The 19444-nt window shown below is 31.5% G+C and overlaps 1 protein-coding gene across 1 annotated transcript; it reads right to left on the bottom strand.

The window, feature by feature from the left end:
* Positions 1–6082: 6082 nt before the first annotated feature.
* Positions 6083–7747, bottom strand: LOC127095382 (uncharacterized). The gene is made up of 2 exons (XM_051034083.1): positions 7738–7747; positions 6083–6690 (listed from the first exon to the last, which is right to left on the bottom strand). The coding sequence occupies exons 1-2, from the start codon at positions 7745–7747 to the stop codon at positions 6083–6085; spliced, it is 618 nt and encodes a 205-aa protein (XP_050890040.1).
* Between the last annotated feature and the right edge of the window lie 11697 nt (positions 7748–19444).

A 19444-nucleotide genomic window follows, 5' to 3' on the forward strand; every position in this document is an offset into this window, starting at 1 on the left:
AAGATGCCCATATTTGATAGCTCAAATAAGCACTTTTGGGTATCTAACAACAACCCGCTCACTTCCCACTAGCTTCCTTAGGTTTTGCATACCCTGTAAGGAATTTGTTATATGGATTGTTGATCCTAAATCAATCCACCAGGTGTTAATATTAACATCGGTCATATTATATTCATAACAAACAAATGAGAATAAATTACATTTCTTCTCAAGCCATTCTTTGAATCCAGGGCATTCCTTCTTCATGTGTCCTCCCTTTTTACAGAAGTAACACTTTGCTTCTTTCTTGATATCACCTTGTGGTGGTATTTTGAATTTCCCTTTCTGATTGGCTTGTGACTTGTTAGTTTTGAAAGCTCTATTCTTCCCGCGAGTGCTTGTCAGCAATGCACTCTCACTCTGTTCCATTACAAGCCTTTCTTCTTCCTGAACACACATGGTCATTAATTCATTGATTGGCCATTTGTCTTTATGTGTATTATAGGAGATCTTGAAAGGCCCATACTCAGACGGAAGAGAGTTCAGAATATATTGCACCAGGAAGGAGTCAGACATATCAACCTCAAGTTTCTTAAGTTGAGCTGAAATGTCACGCATTTCCATTATGTGCTCACACACACCTTTCACACTGGTGAGTCGGTAGGAGGAAAATTTCATAATTAATGTGCTTGCCAAAGCCTTTTCAGAAGTGACGAACTGATCGTCAATGGCTTTCAGCAAATCACAGATATTCTCATGCTGATCGACAGAACCACGTATTCCACCTGTGACCTTAGTCTTAATGAACATCACACTGAGCCAATTGGATCTCTCCCACCGCTCATATAGTGCGATTGCAGCTGGAGTACTTTCATCTGTAATTGCAGGTGGTTCGTCTTTCCTAATAGCATAATCTATGTCCATCCATCCTAGATGGAAGAGAATTCTTTCCTTCCACACCTTATAGTTATCTCCTTTGAGCTCGGGAATATCACATCGGATATCAAAAAAATTAGCAGGTTGAGAAGCTAAAAAGATAAACAAAATTGATGTCAAAATTTGAGGCATAAATATTATCCAAAGTGTATGTATTATCAATATAAACATACCATAAAATAAATCTTGCAACATAAAAATTACCTGTGGGCAAATTTTTAATGTAATAAGATTTAAAAAAAATTGCGATAGATTTTTCAAACCTCACACTTTACGTGCATGATATAATTTTGTTTTTCTATCCAAAATTAATATTTTATGATAAAACTATCAAATTATGTACCAATTCATAATTCCTGTGGACAAGTTATGAAAATATTTTGACATTTTATCCCAATTAATCATACAAATATAATAAAAATTCCCGTAGGATAAAATTCATTATACCATGTATAATTAATTACAATTTTATGTCTAATAATTTATGTGATCTCAAAACTTTAAAAAAATAATCTCAATTAATTTAAGAATGTTATGGCTAATCCAAATTAATCAAAATTATAACGATCACTAGACATATTAACTCAATTATATGAGAATAAAATTAAATAAATAAGATCTCTTATACAATTGCTTAACAAAATAATAACATTATAAATCAATTTTAATTATGCACATATTTAATTCAAAGATTAAATAATAAGGCATAAGATCAGTAAAAATGAAATCATATGGATATGAACAGAATCAAAATACATGTTTAACAAAGCAGCCCAGCGATAACATTCATGAATGCCATGGATCAGGAAAATAATTTTATTACTGTTCATGCCGTAAGTTTCTAGAAAAAAAAAATTAGAAACTAAATTATTTAATCTTTTGATATGTGTTGAAACATAATATTCTAAAATTCAAAACTCAAAATTAAATCACAAAAAAATACCGAATATGGAAGAACCATTCGAAAATAAGGCAGAGGGAGTAGAGGCTCTGATACCAAATGTTAGATTAATATATATATTGATCCTATGTTCCTGATAACAAAACAACAACAAGATCAATAAAACAAAATGCGGAAATAGAATTAGAGGTTTTACCTCCAGCCATTGTTGCAGTATTGTGAGTGCACTGCCTTTGATTCTTCTAAGTTCTTGCTCTCTCAATATAGATGGTGTATGTTTTTCTGATGAGAGAAAGCTTTGGGGACCAAATACTATTTATAGGCTTGATTCTACCATCAAGAATTTAAAGCCATTAAAATTCATTACCACTCAATTAAATGGTCATATCAATTTACATTAAAACCAAAATAAATCATACCCCTTTCAGAACAAAAATCTCAAACTATGGACCACGTTAAAATTGGTTTATTATTAATAATAATTATAATAAAAATAAGAAACCGTTACATTCTCCCACTTGGTCCATAAAACTGATTATTGGCATAAATGAGTCATGGAAAACTTACTCAAGAAATAAATATGTGAATCATAGAGATAGTCCCTCTTAAAGCGAGTAGTCTCATATATGTATTACAACATGTCTATTTTCAAGTATATATCTGTAATGTGGTAACTAACTTGATGAATAAACCAATGTTTACTCTTGGTCCAGATGTAACATATTTTCTCAAACTGATGTGCGCATGAAAATGAGAAAACATCACAATATAAGAGTTTTATTAATAAACTGTATGTATACAATCATAAGGAGGACCCAAGTCCCATGTTCTCTACATGATCCTTAAATTTTATTGGTGGCATGCCCTTAGTCAAAGGATCAATGATCATTAAATCAGTACTAATGTGATTAATAACTACTATTTCATCTTTAACTCTTTCTCTAATGGCTAAATACTTTATGTCGATGTGCTTGCTTCGACTTCCACTTTTATTGTTCTTAGATATAAAGAGAGCTGCTGAATTATCGCAAAAAATCTTCAGAGGTTTAGAAATAGAATCCATGATTCTAAGCCCAGAAATAAAACTCTTAAGCCATACACCATGAGAAGTAGCCTCAAAACAGGAGACAAACTCGGCTTCCATAGTAGAAGTAACAACCAAGGTTTGCTTAGTACTTCTCCATGAAATAGCTCCATCAGCCATCCTAAAAATATATCCTGATGTTGATTTGCGAGAATCAACACAATCAGCAAAGTCGGAGTCTGAATAGCCGATCACATCAAGATTTTCCGTCTGCCTATACATTAGCATGTAATCTTTTGTTCCTTTAAGATATCTTAACACCTTCTTTGCAACTTTCCAGTGATCCATACCTGGATTACTCTGATGTCTTCCTAAGATTCCAACAGCAAATGCAATGTCGGGCCTTGTGCATACTTGAGCATACATAAGACTTCCAACAACAGAAGCATATGGAATGTTCTTCATTTGTTTCCACTCAAAATCATTCTTAGGCATTGATTCAAATTAAATCTATCACCCTTGACAATGGGTGCAACACTTGATGAACAATCTTTCATTCTAAATCTCTCTAAAACTTTATTGATGTAGGTTTCTTGTGATGTACCCAAAACTCCCCGAAGTCTATCTTTGTGGATCTTAATGCCAATGACATAAGATGCCTCACCATATCCTTCATATCAAAGTTTTTAGAGAGGAATTGTTTCACCTCATGTAGAAAACCTTTATCATTGGTTGCAAGTAATATGTCATCCACATACAAAATGAGAAAACAAATTTTACTCCCACTGACCTTCTGGTATATACATTGATCCATGGGGTTTTCAATAAACCCAAATGAGGATACCGTTTCATGGAATTTAAGATACCATTGACGAGAGACTTGTTTAAACCCATATATGGATCTCTTAAGCTTGCAAACCAAATGCTCACCACTATTAGAAGAGAAACCTTCAGGTTGTTTCATATAAACCTCCTCCTCCTCTAAATCACCACTAAGAAAGGTTGTTTTTACATCCATTTGATGAAACTCAAGGTCAAAATGTACAACTAATGCCAAGATGACACGAAGAGAATCTTTCTTTGATACAGGAGAAAAAGTATTAGTGTAATTGATTCCCTCCTTTTGAGTAAATCCCTTAACAACGAGTCTGACCTTGTATCTCTCAATGTTTCCTAATGAATCTTTCTTGGTTTTAAAGACCCATTTACAACCAATGGCCTTTGCCCTATTAGGTAACTCTACAAGATCCCATACTTTGTTGTTTTTCATGGAATTCATTTCATCATTCATGGCATCATACCACAAATTTGACTCTTTGCAACTCATGGCTTGTCTAAAGCTCTCAGGATCATTCTCAGCTCCAACATTATAGTCAGATTCTTGTAGACACACAATGTAATAATTAGGAATAGCTGATTTTTTTGTCCTAGTAGATCTTCTTAATGTTTGATCAACATTTTCTTGTGGATCTTGTTGTTCAACTAATTGTTCATCATCTTGATGACCAACTTGATTTACTGGATCATCAGTAGCTTATGGAGTCTCGATGATTGGTTGATCAACATCCATTTGAACTTGAGGGATATTGTAAATAGTAACCAATCTATTACTTGAAGTGAAAGGTTCATACTCTATATGATCATGCACAAAAGATGAATTTTTGATTTGATCGCTCCCACTAGTCAAATGATTTTCAAAAAACTTTGCATTTCTTGACTCCACAATCTTAGTTGTATGAGATGGACAATAAAATCTATAACCTTTAGACCTTTCAGCATATCCAATGAAATACCCACTAATGGTCCTATGATCTAGTTTCTTTTCTTGTGGGTTATAAATCCTCACCTCAGACGGACATCCCCAAACGCGCATATGTCGTAAACTCGACTTCCATCCTTTAAATAACTCAAATGGTGTCTTTGGGACAGCCTTGGATGGAACCCAATTTAGAATATACACAGCCGTCTTTAGTGCTTCATTCCACAATGATTTAGGAAGATTAGAGTTGCTAAGCATACTCCACACCATGTTCAATAATGTTCGGTTTCTTCTTTCTGCAACACCATTTTGGTTCAGAGAACCGGGCATGGTGTATTGGGGCAACAATCCCATGTTCTTGAAGAAACTTAGCAAATGGACCAGGTGCTTGTCCACTCTCAATGTATCTACCATAGTATTCACCACCCCGATCTGATCTCACTATCTTTATTTGTTTTCCACACTGGTTCTCAACTTCAGCCTTAAAGACTTTGAAGGCATCCAATGCTTCATATTTATTGTTAAGCAAATAAATATTCATATATCGTGAATAATCATATATGAAAGTGATGAAATATTTCTGACCATGTGCATCCATATCAGGACAACATATGTCTGTATGAATTATTTCTAATATACTTGAACTTCTATTGGCACCTTTCTTAGACATGTTTGTCTGCTTTCCCTTAATGTAGTCAACACAAGTTTCAAAGTCAGCAAAATCTAGAGTATTAAGTACCCCATCTTTTACTAACCTTTTAATTCTCTCTATGGAGATATGTCCTAATCTCCGATGCCATAACATAGAAGAATTCTCATTAATATTACACCGCTTAGTGCCAGTTTGAACATGCATTGAACTATAAATGGATTCAATTTGTAAATTAATACGATAAAGACCATCAGACAATATACCATTCCCAACACATTCCGAATTATAAAATAATTCAAACAAGGTGTCTTTAAAATTAAAGGAATATCCAAAAGGTACAAGTCTAGAAACTGAAATTAAGTTTCGTGAGAAACTTGGTACATAAAAGGTCATTTCTAATTTCAAAACAAAACCATTATTCAAAATTAAATTGCAAGTTCCAATAGCTTCCACATGTGAGCCCATCCTGCTTCCTGATAGGACAATCCGCTCACTTCCCACTGGCTTCCTTAGGTTTTGCATACCTTGTAAGGAATTTGTTATATGGATTGTTGATCCTAAATCAATCCACCAGGTGTTAATATTAACATCGGTCATATTAGATTCATAACAAACAAATGAGAATAAATTACATTTCTTCTCAAGCCATTCTTTGAATCCAAGGCATTCCTTCTTCATGTGTCCTCCCTTTTTACAGAAGTAACACTTTGCTTCTTTCTTGATATCACCTTGTGGTGGTATTTTGAATTTCCCTTTCTGATTGGCTTGTGACTTGTTAGTTTTGAAAGCTCTATTCTTCCCGCGAGTGCTTGTTAGCAATTCACTCTCACTCTATTCCATTACAAGCCTTTCTTCTTCTTGAACACACATGGTCATTAATTCATTGATTGACCATTTGTCTTTATGTGTATTATAGGAGATCTTGAAAGGCTCATACTCAGACGGAAGAGAGTTCAGAATATAGTGCACCAGGAAGGAGTCAAACATATCAACCTCAAGTTTCTTAAGTTGAGCTGAAATGTCACGCATTTCCATTATGTGCTCACACACACCTTTCACACTAGTGAGTCGGTAGGAGGAAAATTTCATAATTAATGTGCTTGCCAAAGCCTTTTCAGAAGTGACGAACTGATCGTCAATGGCTTTCAGCAAATCACAGATATTCTCATGCTGATCGACAGAACCACGTATTCCACCTGTGACCTTAGTCTTAATGAACATCACACTGAGCCGGTTGGATCTCTCCCACCGCTCATATAGTGCGATTGCAGCTAGAGTACTTTCATCTGTAATTGCAGGTGGTTCGTCTTTCCTAATAGCATAATGTATGTTCATCCATCCTAGATGGAGGAGAATTCTTTCCTTCCACACCTTATAGTTATCTCCTTTGAGCTCGGGAATATCACATCGGATATCAAAAAAATTAGCAGGTTGAGAAGCTAAAAAGATAAACAAAATTGATGTCAAAATTTGAGGCATAAATATTATCCAAAGTGTATGTATTATCAATATAAACATACCATAAAATAAATCTTGCAACATAAAAATTACCTGTGGGCTAAATTTTAATGTAATAAGATTTTAAAAAAATTGCGATAGATTTTTCAAACCTCACACTTTACGTGCATGATATAAATTTGTTTTTCTATCCAAAATTAATATTTTATGATAAAACTATCAAATTATGTACCAATTCATAATTCATGTGGACAAGTTATGAAAATATTTTGACATTTTATCCCAATTAATCATACAAATATAATAAAAATTCCCGTAGGATAAAATTCATTATACCATGTATAATTAATTACAATTTTATGTCTAATAATTTATGTGATCTCAAAACTTTAAAAAAATAATCTCAATTAATTTAAGGATGTTGTGGCTAATCCAAATTAATCAAAATTATAACGATCACTAGACGTAGTAACTCAATTATATGAGAGAATAAAATTAAATAAATAAGATCTCTTATACAATTGCTTAACAAAATAATAACATTATAAATCAATTTTAATTTATGCAAAAATTTAATTCAAAGATTAAATAATAAGGCATAAGATCAGTAAAAATGAAATCATATGGATATGAACAGAATCAAAATACATGTTTAACAAAGCAGCCCAGCGGTAACATTCATGAATGCCATGGATCAGGAAAATAATTTTATTACTGTTCACGCGATTACTGTTCATGCCGTAAGTTTCTAGAAAAAAAAATTTAGAAAGTAAATTATTTAATCTTTTGATATGTTTTGAAACATAATATTCTAAAATTCAAAACTCAAAATTAAATCACAAAAAAATACCGAATATGGAAGAACCATTCGAAAATAAGGCAGAGGGAGTAGAGGCTCTGATACCAAATGTTAGATTAATATATATATATATATATATATATATATATATATTGATCCTATTTTCCTGATAACAAAAGAACAACAAGATCAATAAAACAAAATGCGGAAATAGAATTAGAGGTTTTACCTCCAGCCATTGTTGCAGTATTGTGAGTGCACTGCCTTTGATTCTTCTAAGTTCTTGCTCTCTCAATATAGATGGTGTATTTCTTTTCTGATGAGAGAAAGCTTTGGGGACCAAATACTTTTTATAGGCTTGATTCTACCATCAAGAATTTAAAGCCATTAAAACTCATTACCACCCAATTAAATGGTCATATCAATTTACATTAAAACCAAAATAAATCATACCCTTTTCAGAACCGAAATCCCAAAACTATGGACCACATTAAAATTGATTTTTTATTAATAATAACTATAATAAAAATAAGAAACCGTTACAGATACATTATGAGAAATGTGTTTAATAGTTAAAAGTAATCATCAATGCATTGTTTTTGGGGTCTTAGTGGCCGACATTAGCGTCATTGACGAAAATGAAAGTTGAAGGAAAATTTGAAGATGCATCTCCTTAGTTTTTCAACGTTTAGATTCCCAAGAACCAGAGATGCATCTTCGTATTTTATCATTATGCATTTTATTTCCTTTTCTTATTTGTAGGGTTGCTTGTAATAATTATGTGCCACTTGTCTGGTTTACTTACAAACGTTATGGATGATAGAGACGAGAAATTGAGGCGCAGCAGGATTGCACAACATGCATCTGTCTGGAGGAAAAAAAGTCAGATTTCGTAGACTCTTGTTCCCTCTAACCCGGTTGAAGTAGAGACGTCTACTTCTGGGGCTCATCTATCTCCAAGAACCGGAGGGACCTTAGTCACTAGAGGCACCCGTGCCACCCCAGGCACCGAAGGGACCTTAGGTTGATGAGGCAACTAAGGTATTTGGAAGAGACCCATTAGAGTTTTCATTGCTGCCTCTTTACCCGAACCATACTGCCAGACATATTTGGGATGGAAAGGTAAAATTAGTTGAATTCACTTTTTAAATTACGTTTTATTATTATATTATAAGTTTCTTAGAATGGTTTATTTTTCTACAGGACCAAGATCCGCTGAAATTCATTAACCATGGGGAAAAATTACTGGCTTGCATCAGCCTATTGACAAGTGGTTTCAGGCTGCTTTACAGCTATCTGGGATGAATGACTTATGCAAGATCAATTATGTTATCATGAACCACAAGATGCTTAATGCATTTGTAGAGAGATGACATACTAAGACCTTATCATTTCATCTACCATTTGGTGAGATGTCTGCCACACACGACGGCGTGTCGCGTCTGCTGCATCTTCTGATTAGGGGGAAGTTTTTAGATCATGGGAGGATTAGTAGAGATGCGGAACTTGAGTTGATGGTAGACTATATGAGAGTTGACCTAGACGCTGCCTTGAGGGAGTTTGAAGCCACCAGAGGGGCTCATGCTAGGTTTCGATTCCTGAAGAAGGTATATACATATGAGCTGGTTAGAGTATAACAAACTGCTAGTGATGAGTAGCAGGTGGGGCAGCATAGAGCATATGCTACGAGGGCATATTTGTTATATTTGGTTGGCACTGCCATTTTTGTGGACAAGAGTGCCACTTATCTAGATGTCCTCTACCTACAATACTTCGAGGACATTGAGCGGATCCATGAGTATAACTGGGGTCCCGCTTGTTTGGTGTACTTGAATTCTAAGTTATCCGACGAGCTCGAGTTTGGCATACGCAATAGTTGATAGTATTTGTAGTTTGGATTTATGTTCGGCTGTATTTTATTTTTATTTATTTCGACTTTATTGTGTATGTCATGATGACTTATTTTGACTCCGGATTTATATATGTCATTTTTTGCACATCGGTTGTATGGTTTAATGTTCATTACATAACAAGGGCCTTAACATTTATAAATCGTCATTTTCATTTGAGTAATATAAGAAACACGATTGATTTCACGTATCTTTGGTAAAGTATTCTTTTGCAACAAACACCATAATAATATAAGAAAACATGGCTTGTAATGATGATTATTCATGGGACCCTATAATCTTAAATTCCCTTGATTAACTTGCTTTTAATTAAATTCGCTTAAGATCTCATGAAGGATCACCAACAACCAAAGCTTAAAGTTTTTGAATTTCTCATCACTAAGACTATTTAATCACATATGGATCTATCTATAAGTACCTATCTCTCAATTATCTTTTCTTTAAACATAAATGTAAATACTTTGTCAAAATTAAAACAACTTTATAATGACATTTATCAAGACCACTATTTTTATGTCATTTTGTTTTGTTTTGTTTTATAAATGATATAGTTATTAATTAATTATTAGTATTATATTTAAACATATGTGAGATTGAATTCTAGATCTCCACTTCTTTTAATCTTTAGCTTAGTTAATTTAACCCTGTTGAGCTACCTCATGTTATATCATGTTAATCAATGAAAAAATAATGCTAACAAACTCCATTTAACATACATATTTTCACACTTTTTCTAATATTTAAAATTTACATAAAATCGATTAAATTATATAAGACTTGTATAATTTTGATGGACTTGACTTTTATTAATTTTTTCAATCCTTTTTAGATTATTATTTCAAGATGAGTTGGTGGAGGTTAAACAAGTTTATCTATAAGCTAATTTTAAATTATTTCTCTTTAAAATAGTAATTATAACTTCTCATTTGTTTTATTTATGACAAATGATAGTAACATACCACCTTTGCCTTTAATATAAGTCTTTTTTGAAGAAAAAATAATTCATAAAATATAAGTCATGTCTTAAATTGTTTGTTCTATTAATTAGTTTCACATAAAACACCCCTTAGTAATTTACTATATATTTGCATTATTTTTTTAAACTAAAATATTAAGTAATCTATGAACAATTTTAGAACATCATTAAGCAATGGAAAATGTTAATATTTTTAATATATGTAATAAAATTATTGAATGATGCTTATAATAAGGAATAAAGATAGGGTTTATTGAATCGAAGTGGAACAATTTTACTACTCTTCAATTTACTACCATAATTCACTAATTAGTCATGATAGGCTATTATGTCAATCAAATGGAACAGTTTTAGTACTCTTCAATTTACTACCATAATTAACTAATTAATCATAACAGACTATTATGTCAATCAGTTCTTAATATTTAAAAATAAAAAGAAGGAAAGAGAAAAATGTCATAGACTTTATATATATTTCTGATAGAAAACTTTAACTTTGGGCCATCCACAGCTAAAATCAATGTTTTAAAGACATACAACAAAATACTTTTGATTTAAAATTAAATTGATTCAACCGATGAAATATACGGTCAGATCATTTATTAAATAAATTAATAATATAAAATTAAATTTCATAGATATATTACATACATAATTACATGTAATAACACGACATAGATGTACACTGCATTTCAACCTTTATTTAAGAATAATTTAAACAAATAAAAAAATTATAATAAAATAAAATAAGTTAATTTAAATAAAAATAAAAATAATAGAAATAATAACTAAAATAAAGTTCAAATTATTGAAAAAAATTACAAGTGTGAGTAGTGTGGGAAAGTTCCACATTGGTTATGAATGTGGACTTGATCATTTATAAATAGGAGAATCCACGCACATATCACCTTAAGGTTTTGGGTGAGTATGTGACGTGTATCTCACAAAGTTGTGTTGCTCTTAAAGAAAAGGCAAAAAATGTAAAATGCTCTCTAATATAGACCCCCTGAATTGATCATAACATTTGATATAATGAGTCTTGGTTTGAGTGAAGGGACCGACTTACCTGTTTGAAATTTCCTAATGGGTATGGGGTGACCCGCTAAAAAGTGTCAATGGTGGTACAAGTGTATGCGGATAACAGAGTTTCCGCTTGAGGGGGAGCATTGAGTGAGAGAACCTACATATCTATCACTTTAAGATTTTGGATGAATATGTGGCGTGTCTCTCACAAATATGTGTCGTGTCTCTCACAAATATGTGTTGCTCATTAAGAAAAGCCATAAAGTGTAAAATACTTCTTCGTATTGACCATCTGAGTTGATCCTAACACAAATACCAAAAATAAACAGGATAATATACTTAATTAAACAACAAATATAAATTCAAGTTGAACTACGACAAACAAGTCATAATTGACAACAATAAATAATATTGACTTGACCAACAATCAATATTAAACAGAACATTGTGAGTATGTTTGAAAGAGAAGACGTGATGATAATGAAGTGTAGTTGAAAAAAAAACTATAATAAAGTGACAAAACTTGGAAGTTTGTATGGTTGTAAATAAACACATTTTTTTTTGTGAATGGGGAATGTAGGTTAGGTTTTGATATTGATATATTAATTTTTTTTTAAAATAATTAAAAATGATTAATTTGATTCAGTTTTGTGAATCCGGCGGTTTTACAAAACCGACTCCGATTCATTAGTTCGAATGATTTTGAACGGTTTAATCCAGTTTTTCCAATTTTACTCTGGTTTTGATCCACTAGCGATTTTGAAAAGTTGATCCAACCAAATTTATATCTAATTCTCGATCCAACCGATTGAACCGGTCGATTCGGTTCAATTTTTAAAACATTGATTAAAATTCATTAAACTTTTTTTTGAAATTTTTGTAATTAAAAATGTAATCATAGTTATGCATGATTGAATTTGAAGACACTTTCCCAAAGGGTGTATAAATAGCAATTATAAACTTGAGTTAAATCAAGTAATTTGGTAAAATCTTGACTTATTGGAAAAGTGTCACATGCTCTCACTTCAATCTTCTTCACAAACCCTCATAATTCTGTCTCCATTATCATTACTAAAAAAAACTATAATTAAAAAACTATAATGCAAATTTAAATCAAAAGAGACAAAATATGAGAAAGTGAAGAGCTAAAACAAGTATTTTAAGTAAAAAAATAATAAATATTAATAATATTTATTCTCTGCAAAAAGAATGTGGATGGACCCCAATACCATCAAATCTTTACTTTTACCACCCACCTCATATTCCTTTCAAGTATACTTTTTCATCATTCCTTTGTGGGCCTCTCTCTATTTTCTTTCTTTTATGCAACTATTTCCAAAACACACTCCATTCTGTTTTTATCTCTCCTTTTGCATATCTTGTTTTTTCTTTTTACAGCTTTAACCTTCTTTTCTTGCCTCTCATAGCTAGCCTTAGCCCTCAGCTTTCACTTCCTCTCTCCCTATTAGGCATAGATTTCTGAAATAGGATTGGTTGCATACAAAAATTTGATTCGTGGACATTCAACTGGACATACGCAATTTTGAACACGTAATATCTCATTTATTTATTTTTAAAAGATACAATTTGAACTATATCAATCAATTTAAATTTTAAGATTATTTAATTTTAAAATTCTCTATGCATTCAATACATTTATTGATGAAAATCACATTTTGAATTGTACCTGTGAGAGGGAAAAAAAAGAATGTATGGTTAATTATAGGTTGTATTTATGTCAATAGGGTTCTATGGTACTATATTACTTAGCCATATAATAAATTATTGGAGACATATTAGTCCCAAATATAATGACATTTTTTTGCTTTGTTAATTACTATAAATGATTATGGCACTGTAGATTTAGCTTTTAATCTATAATAATTCAATGCATTTCTTGAGTGATATAGTAAAATTTATTAAAGTTCCCTTTCTTGTTGCCTCTCTCCTAATGGCATCTAAAAGTGAGGATATTCAAAGATGTAGTATAGGACACTTGTCTGCTGATTATATGTTACAGTATTTTGAAGTAGATTTTCATGACAAAAATGTTTTTTTTTTTTGTTTAAACATCAGTCACACTGGTATAAAATATTGTATTTAAGTTTCAAAATAATTCTAATAAAAGGAAGTTTCTAATTGTGTTACTAATATCTATTTACTATGGAAAAGAGTTAAGAGACATTAGGACATGTTTTCTTTAACATTGCTATCTTAAGATTCTGTTAGAGAAGATATTTAACTTCTATTCATTTAATATTATATTTTTTATTTTGTTATTTTAAAATAAAGTTAAATTTTAAATTAGCATTAAAAATATATATCTAACCAGAATTTAAGAATGTGTTTGATTGAGAGAATGTAATATTTCATATCTTTTTAAATATTGTTAATTAATCTCACAAATCAATGAGTCTTTGCGTTTTGTCCTCACTCTAATAGAAGACTGTCAATCCAATGAATATTTCAAATCAAACAAGCTTAATTATAAAATTTTAATGATGTGAACTAATGAAAGAAGATGCATCTTATTGTTATAAGTAGTGTAAATCAATTCTTATAAGTATTCATTCAACCCTACAGTCTCATTCTTACACATCCTCTAGATACCTCTTATTATTGTGTGAATTTAATCTATTCATGAATTCCTTTTTCCTAAAAAAGCTTCTAGCAAACACTCATTGTATATGTCTTTTCTATGGTAGTTCATACTATAAGTATTTTACAGGTAAACGTATTTGGATTAAACACTCTTTGAATATGTAATCTTTTAAGATTTTTTTTATAAAAATATTTAAGTGAGGACAAATCATGCTAAATAGATGAGACATGGAAGCACTTTGATCGAGTGTGTCCTCATTCTCCATCAAATCCATGCAATGTTTGGTTTGGATTATGCTCAGGATATCTTCTACTCTTTATTCTAGTTAGTCTATTATTATAACCTCATATAATCTTTCTCCTGGTTGTTGTAATAATAAACTGACATAGTCCATCAACTAATGCTGGTATTTATTTAAAATATTTGATTGAAGATTTGAAGAGGTTGTTTAGTGAAGTATTGACATATGATATCACACCAAAAGAAAACTTTATGATGAAATCATCTTTAATTCAAACAATTTATGATTTCCCCGCTTATATGATGTTCTGAGGATGAGGGACTCATGGTAAATTGATATGTTCTATTATCATGAAAAACACAAATTGAAATATATTATTTGTATGAAATATGTGATGGTTATACTAGAATCGTAGGTATCTATTATATGGTCTCTTATTTAGAAGGAATAAACATGAATTTGTTAAGGGTTGGTGAAGAAACTCTTGGACCACCCTTCAAACAAACATCATAATAATCATTTTTAAACAAGTTAAAGATATTCAAAAGGTATAACTTATAGGTGGTGGTGCTTCTAAATCACAAGGTTGGGGGGAGATGGCACATTTGCACAAAGATATGTTTTATTTTATTTTAAATATTGCATATTGGAAACATAAGTTTTTGGGTCGCAATATTGATGTTATCACGTCACAAGTGTACGGCTGTGCGAAGTAGGAAAAAGTTATAGAACTATAGAGATTAATGGTTTAAGTATCGAATTCCGTCTTATCGATGTATATTTAGAGGAATCAATAATATGAGTTTTAGTGAAAACAACTTAAATGAAAAAGCAATTAAATAAAAATAGTTTGTTTGCAAAATCACTTAAATTCTAATTAAGGCAAACATGACCTAGGGTTATGGTTCTTACTCTAACACATTCGTACAATCCAAGTCACTTCTATTACGAAAATTTTGACATAATTTATAGAAAATAGATAAATGTAGGAAATATCCGCTTTCGCCAGCGCATTGCCATATCGATGACAAATAATTCTTCTACTCTCGCACAATCAGATTATTCGCCAAATATTCGTTACTTTTGCTCAGCTATAAAACTTTCTCAAATTCGTCCTAACGCTTTCGTTGTATTGGATTTGACAGTTTAAAAATTTGTGCTCCGGTATCGACACATATCCTTTCAGACTATGGTCAATAACTAAAAACACTTTACTTTCGTACAACAGTTGCAATGCATGGACTCAGGTGATAAATTAAACTTAGACAAATGCTCTCGTAATTGACATGTGACAAATCATACAAAAGGTTATAAAGATGATTCCCATAACCCCCAGTCCTTAATGGACTACTCACTCATGGTGAGTGCATACACAATCAATTCAATGATCACAGATGAATTCATAATATGCAATTGAAATATATAAGAAATTAAATATGAAAACAAATATAAAAACCTGAATTAAAAGCTTTGATCCAAATTGCTCCAAAGGAGACTTGAGTACAGAGGAAACAAAAAATGCGTAAAACCTTTGTAGAATAAAATCTGGGCTCCTAAACTCATAACCAACTATGAGTTTTATAGAAAAACCTAAAACTAGAATAAAATCTCTTGTTCAATGCTCATTACACTAGAATTAGATAAAATCAAATCATACCTAAAAGCCAAAAACACGAGAATCAGTCTAAAAAAAGGAAATAACCAAAATCTGCATCACCTTCATGCTACGGCCCGTAACAGCTGCTACGGGTTGCCGTAGAAGACCTCTGGTCTAAGTACTAGAGAACTACAAAGTGGAAACCCTAGGAACCTTACTGCTACGACCCATATCAGCTGTTACAGTTGACCGTAGCAGCCCTTTGGTTTTTGTACGGGTACTTTCTGACATTTACCTTTTTTTCCATGTTTCGCTCGTGTTCGATCCCTTTTCATTTCGAATACCCATTAGGCCCTAAAATAGTAAAAACACATAACTAAAGCATAAAATACGATAAACGAAAATAAAATGATTAAAATGCGATGAAATGCTAGGTAAAACGACTAGAAATAACGGAACAAAAACTAATCAGTCACCATTTGCGTTAGATTTATCATCATTTGAATATCAAAAGCATGTAAAGTATTTTTGGTTTTATAATAATGTAGGTCAATTTTTAGTAGTTTTCTATCGTGTCTTGATATGCAATGATTTTATTATCTCTGAGCTATTTTACGCGCTTGGGATAGTATTTCATATGTTTTCAGGTGTGAAGAGTCAAAAGGAAATTAACTAGAGAAAAGTTCAGACAAAAATACATGAGCAAAAGAAGAAAAAAGAAAAATGACCATCTCCCGCCCATACACATATGAGGGATCTCATACGTGTGTGGCCACTCATTACCACCAAGTTCCATACTCGTAACAACATGGAGCATGAAAAAAGAAAGCTTCTGCACATACACATATGAGAAGGTCCATACGTGTATGGAGCCAACCACCTCAGACTCCCTATGCAGGTCATGCCCTTACGCGTATGGGTCAAGGAAGACCATACGCCTTACCTTGAGCCATACGCGTATGAGGTAGTTCAAAAATGTGTCATGCGTGTATCAGGGAGGGACATACGTGTATGACACAATCCAGATCTGAAAAATCCCGAATTTCCCTTATTCAGTTGAGAAACATGAATTTCCAAGTGTTGGACAATTTTTTACGGCAAAGACATGTTTAGAGGATTGGAAAACTCAGATTTTCAAGGTGGATCAATATTTTCATGAGCTTTACGTGATTGAAGATTTATTTCATCTATTGATCTGTAATGTTTACAACTTTTATAATGGTTTTCTTTTTTTTATTATGAGTAGCTAAACCTCCAAATGTTAGGGGGTGACCTTGATTCGAATTTGTTAAATGATTCTGATTTGAACCTCGTGATAAAAACAATTTTATGATATTTGATTTACTTTCAATTTGTTCCTAATGCTTTCTCTTTCAGAAAAAGTTAGTTTGTTTATGGTTAATCTTTAGGCTGGACTGCCATTGTTAATGCTCAATTTGAGAGTATTTCATAGTAGATATCACCTAGAACTAAGGATACCTTGTGGAAACTGGAATATTATTGATAAAGTAATGCTTAACTTTATCTATAATTCACTATGGACATATGAGTTAATTTGAATGTTGAAAGATTTTCTCACTAAGGACTTAGCAGTAAACACCCTTAAGAACCAATAGTTAATATTGTGAAATAAGTTGTTGCAAGGTCAGGTTAAAACTATTGAAGGATCAAATCATACACCTTCCCTAGCATGTTCACTCATATGATTTTAAACCGTTCAACTGCTCTGTTTAATTTTTAATTATTATTTTATTTTATATTTCTAAAGCAACAATTTCAAAATCGCAAGTCTTTTTGTCGTACCCAAATTTTTGATCACTATTTCTTTCTTGTTATTGATATAGAATTTAGGTTATTGACATGCTCAAGGCCCTTTATAAGACATCTGATCAACCCCAATGACCTAAAAAGTCAAAGGGGGACCATTTTGACTTTTTAGTCCCTCTTAGGGATTTGTTTTAATTTAGTGATGTTGTTTGAAACATAATAATTTAGGGAGTTATGCTAGAGGGATATTATCATTAGTAACTAGGACATTTTGTCTTATTAAAATACATTAGTAAAAAATAATAATTAGGGGGATTATTTATTTTAATAGCAGGGGAAGAATAGATTATAATAACGTTATTAGTTAAATGTGGATAGATTAATATTAATATTGTTTTTATTAATATTAAGTTACTTTTATCTAGGAATAGATTAATATTATGATTAATTAGGGTTAAATTAATTTTTTAGGCTTAAGTGCAATTTTTGTCCTTCTAATTTGAGCGTTTTAAACCGTTGATCCCCCTATTACAAAACCAGCGATTCTGGTCTCTTAGTTTTGATGGTCTTTGGATTTTTATACTCCTCATCCACTTTTACATATGTGACATTGATGATTGGGATACAAAAATAATTTTTAATGATATGTCATTGATGAGTAGGATAATTTAATAATTAATATTTTTTATAGAATAAATTAATAATTAATATTTTAATTAATATTTTTAGAAATTAATTATTTAAAATTTTGAAAAGAATTACTGGGCCATGACCCAATTCATTATTGCATCTATTTCAAGGTTGAGCTCAAGAAGACATTGGTTATTGCATTGTTGACCTTTATAAACACTAAAATTATTTATGAAAAAAACAATGTGGGACTCTAGTGCAATTGCAATGCCAAGACATCCTGATACAAAAAACCAAGAAAAAGACAAATACAAACAAAATTAAAAAAGATCAAAGAAACACCAATACTGGATAAAATAAAACACTCCTAATCTAAGATAACAACAATAATATCCCCAAAACCAAAATACTCCACTCCACTAATACCGGCTAAATATGCAAGGAAAAAGCAAAAACAGACATAAGCCAAACTGGAACAACAATGCCTCACTGCACTGCTATGAACAACAACTCCAACAGTAAAAACCGGAGCCAACATCAAACCAAACACACCACAACAATTAAGAGTAGAAGATTCTCCAACAAAGCAAAAACAAACCAGCATGCCTAAGATACATGCCAAAGAAACAAAATTAACCATCGTCGGGACTGCAACCTGAAACGAATGAACAACGTCGAACCAAATACCCGAGAAAATACAGCACTGGCAGGACCCCTGGACTAGCTTTCCCAAGTCTAATTCCTTGTTACCAAACAAATTTTCATTCATGGATTTCCAAATACTCCACACACGCGAACCATCCCTTCAAATTGAGACATGTGAGTAAATTATTTGGGATTTTTTTTACAATGTTACCCTCTAAAGTGTGTTATAACCAAAACATATTTAATTATCGAGTTCTTATGGTATGTAAGGGCTATTGAAAAAAAGACACATCTAATTGGTATATATATATATATATATATATATATATATATATATATATATATATATATATATATATATATATATATATATATATATATATATAATATATATATATATATATATATATATATATGTTACAAATCAATTTTAAAAGCATTCTTTCAATTATATAGTCCCATAATTTCAAATTCTCAATCCTCTCATTCTATTGTGAATTTTTTTCATTCATGTATTCCTTTTCCTAAAAGTTGTTAGGAGTTGT

The sequence above is a fragment of the Lathyrus oleraceus genome, chromosome 6 (genome assembly GCF_024323335.1).
Source record: "Lathyrus oleraceus cultivar Zhongwan6 chromosome 6, CAAS_Psat_ZW6_1.0, whole genome shotgun sequence".
NCBI lineage: Eukaryota > Viridiplantae > Streptophyta > Magnoliopsida > Fabales > Fabaceae > Lathyrus > Lathyrus oleraceus.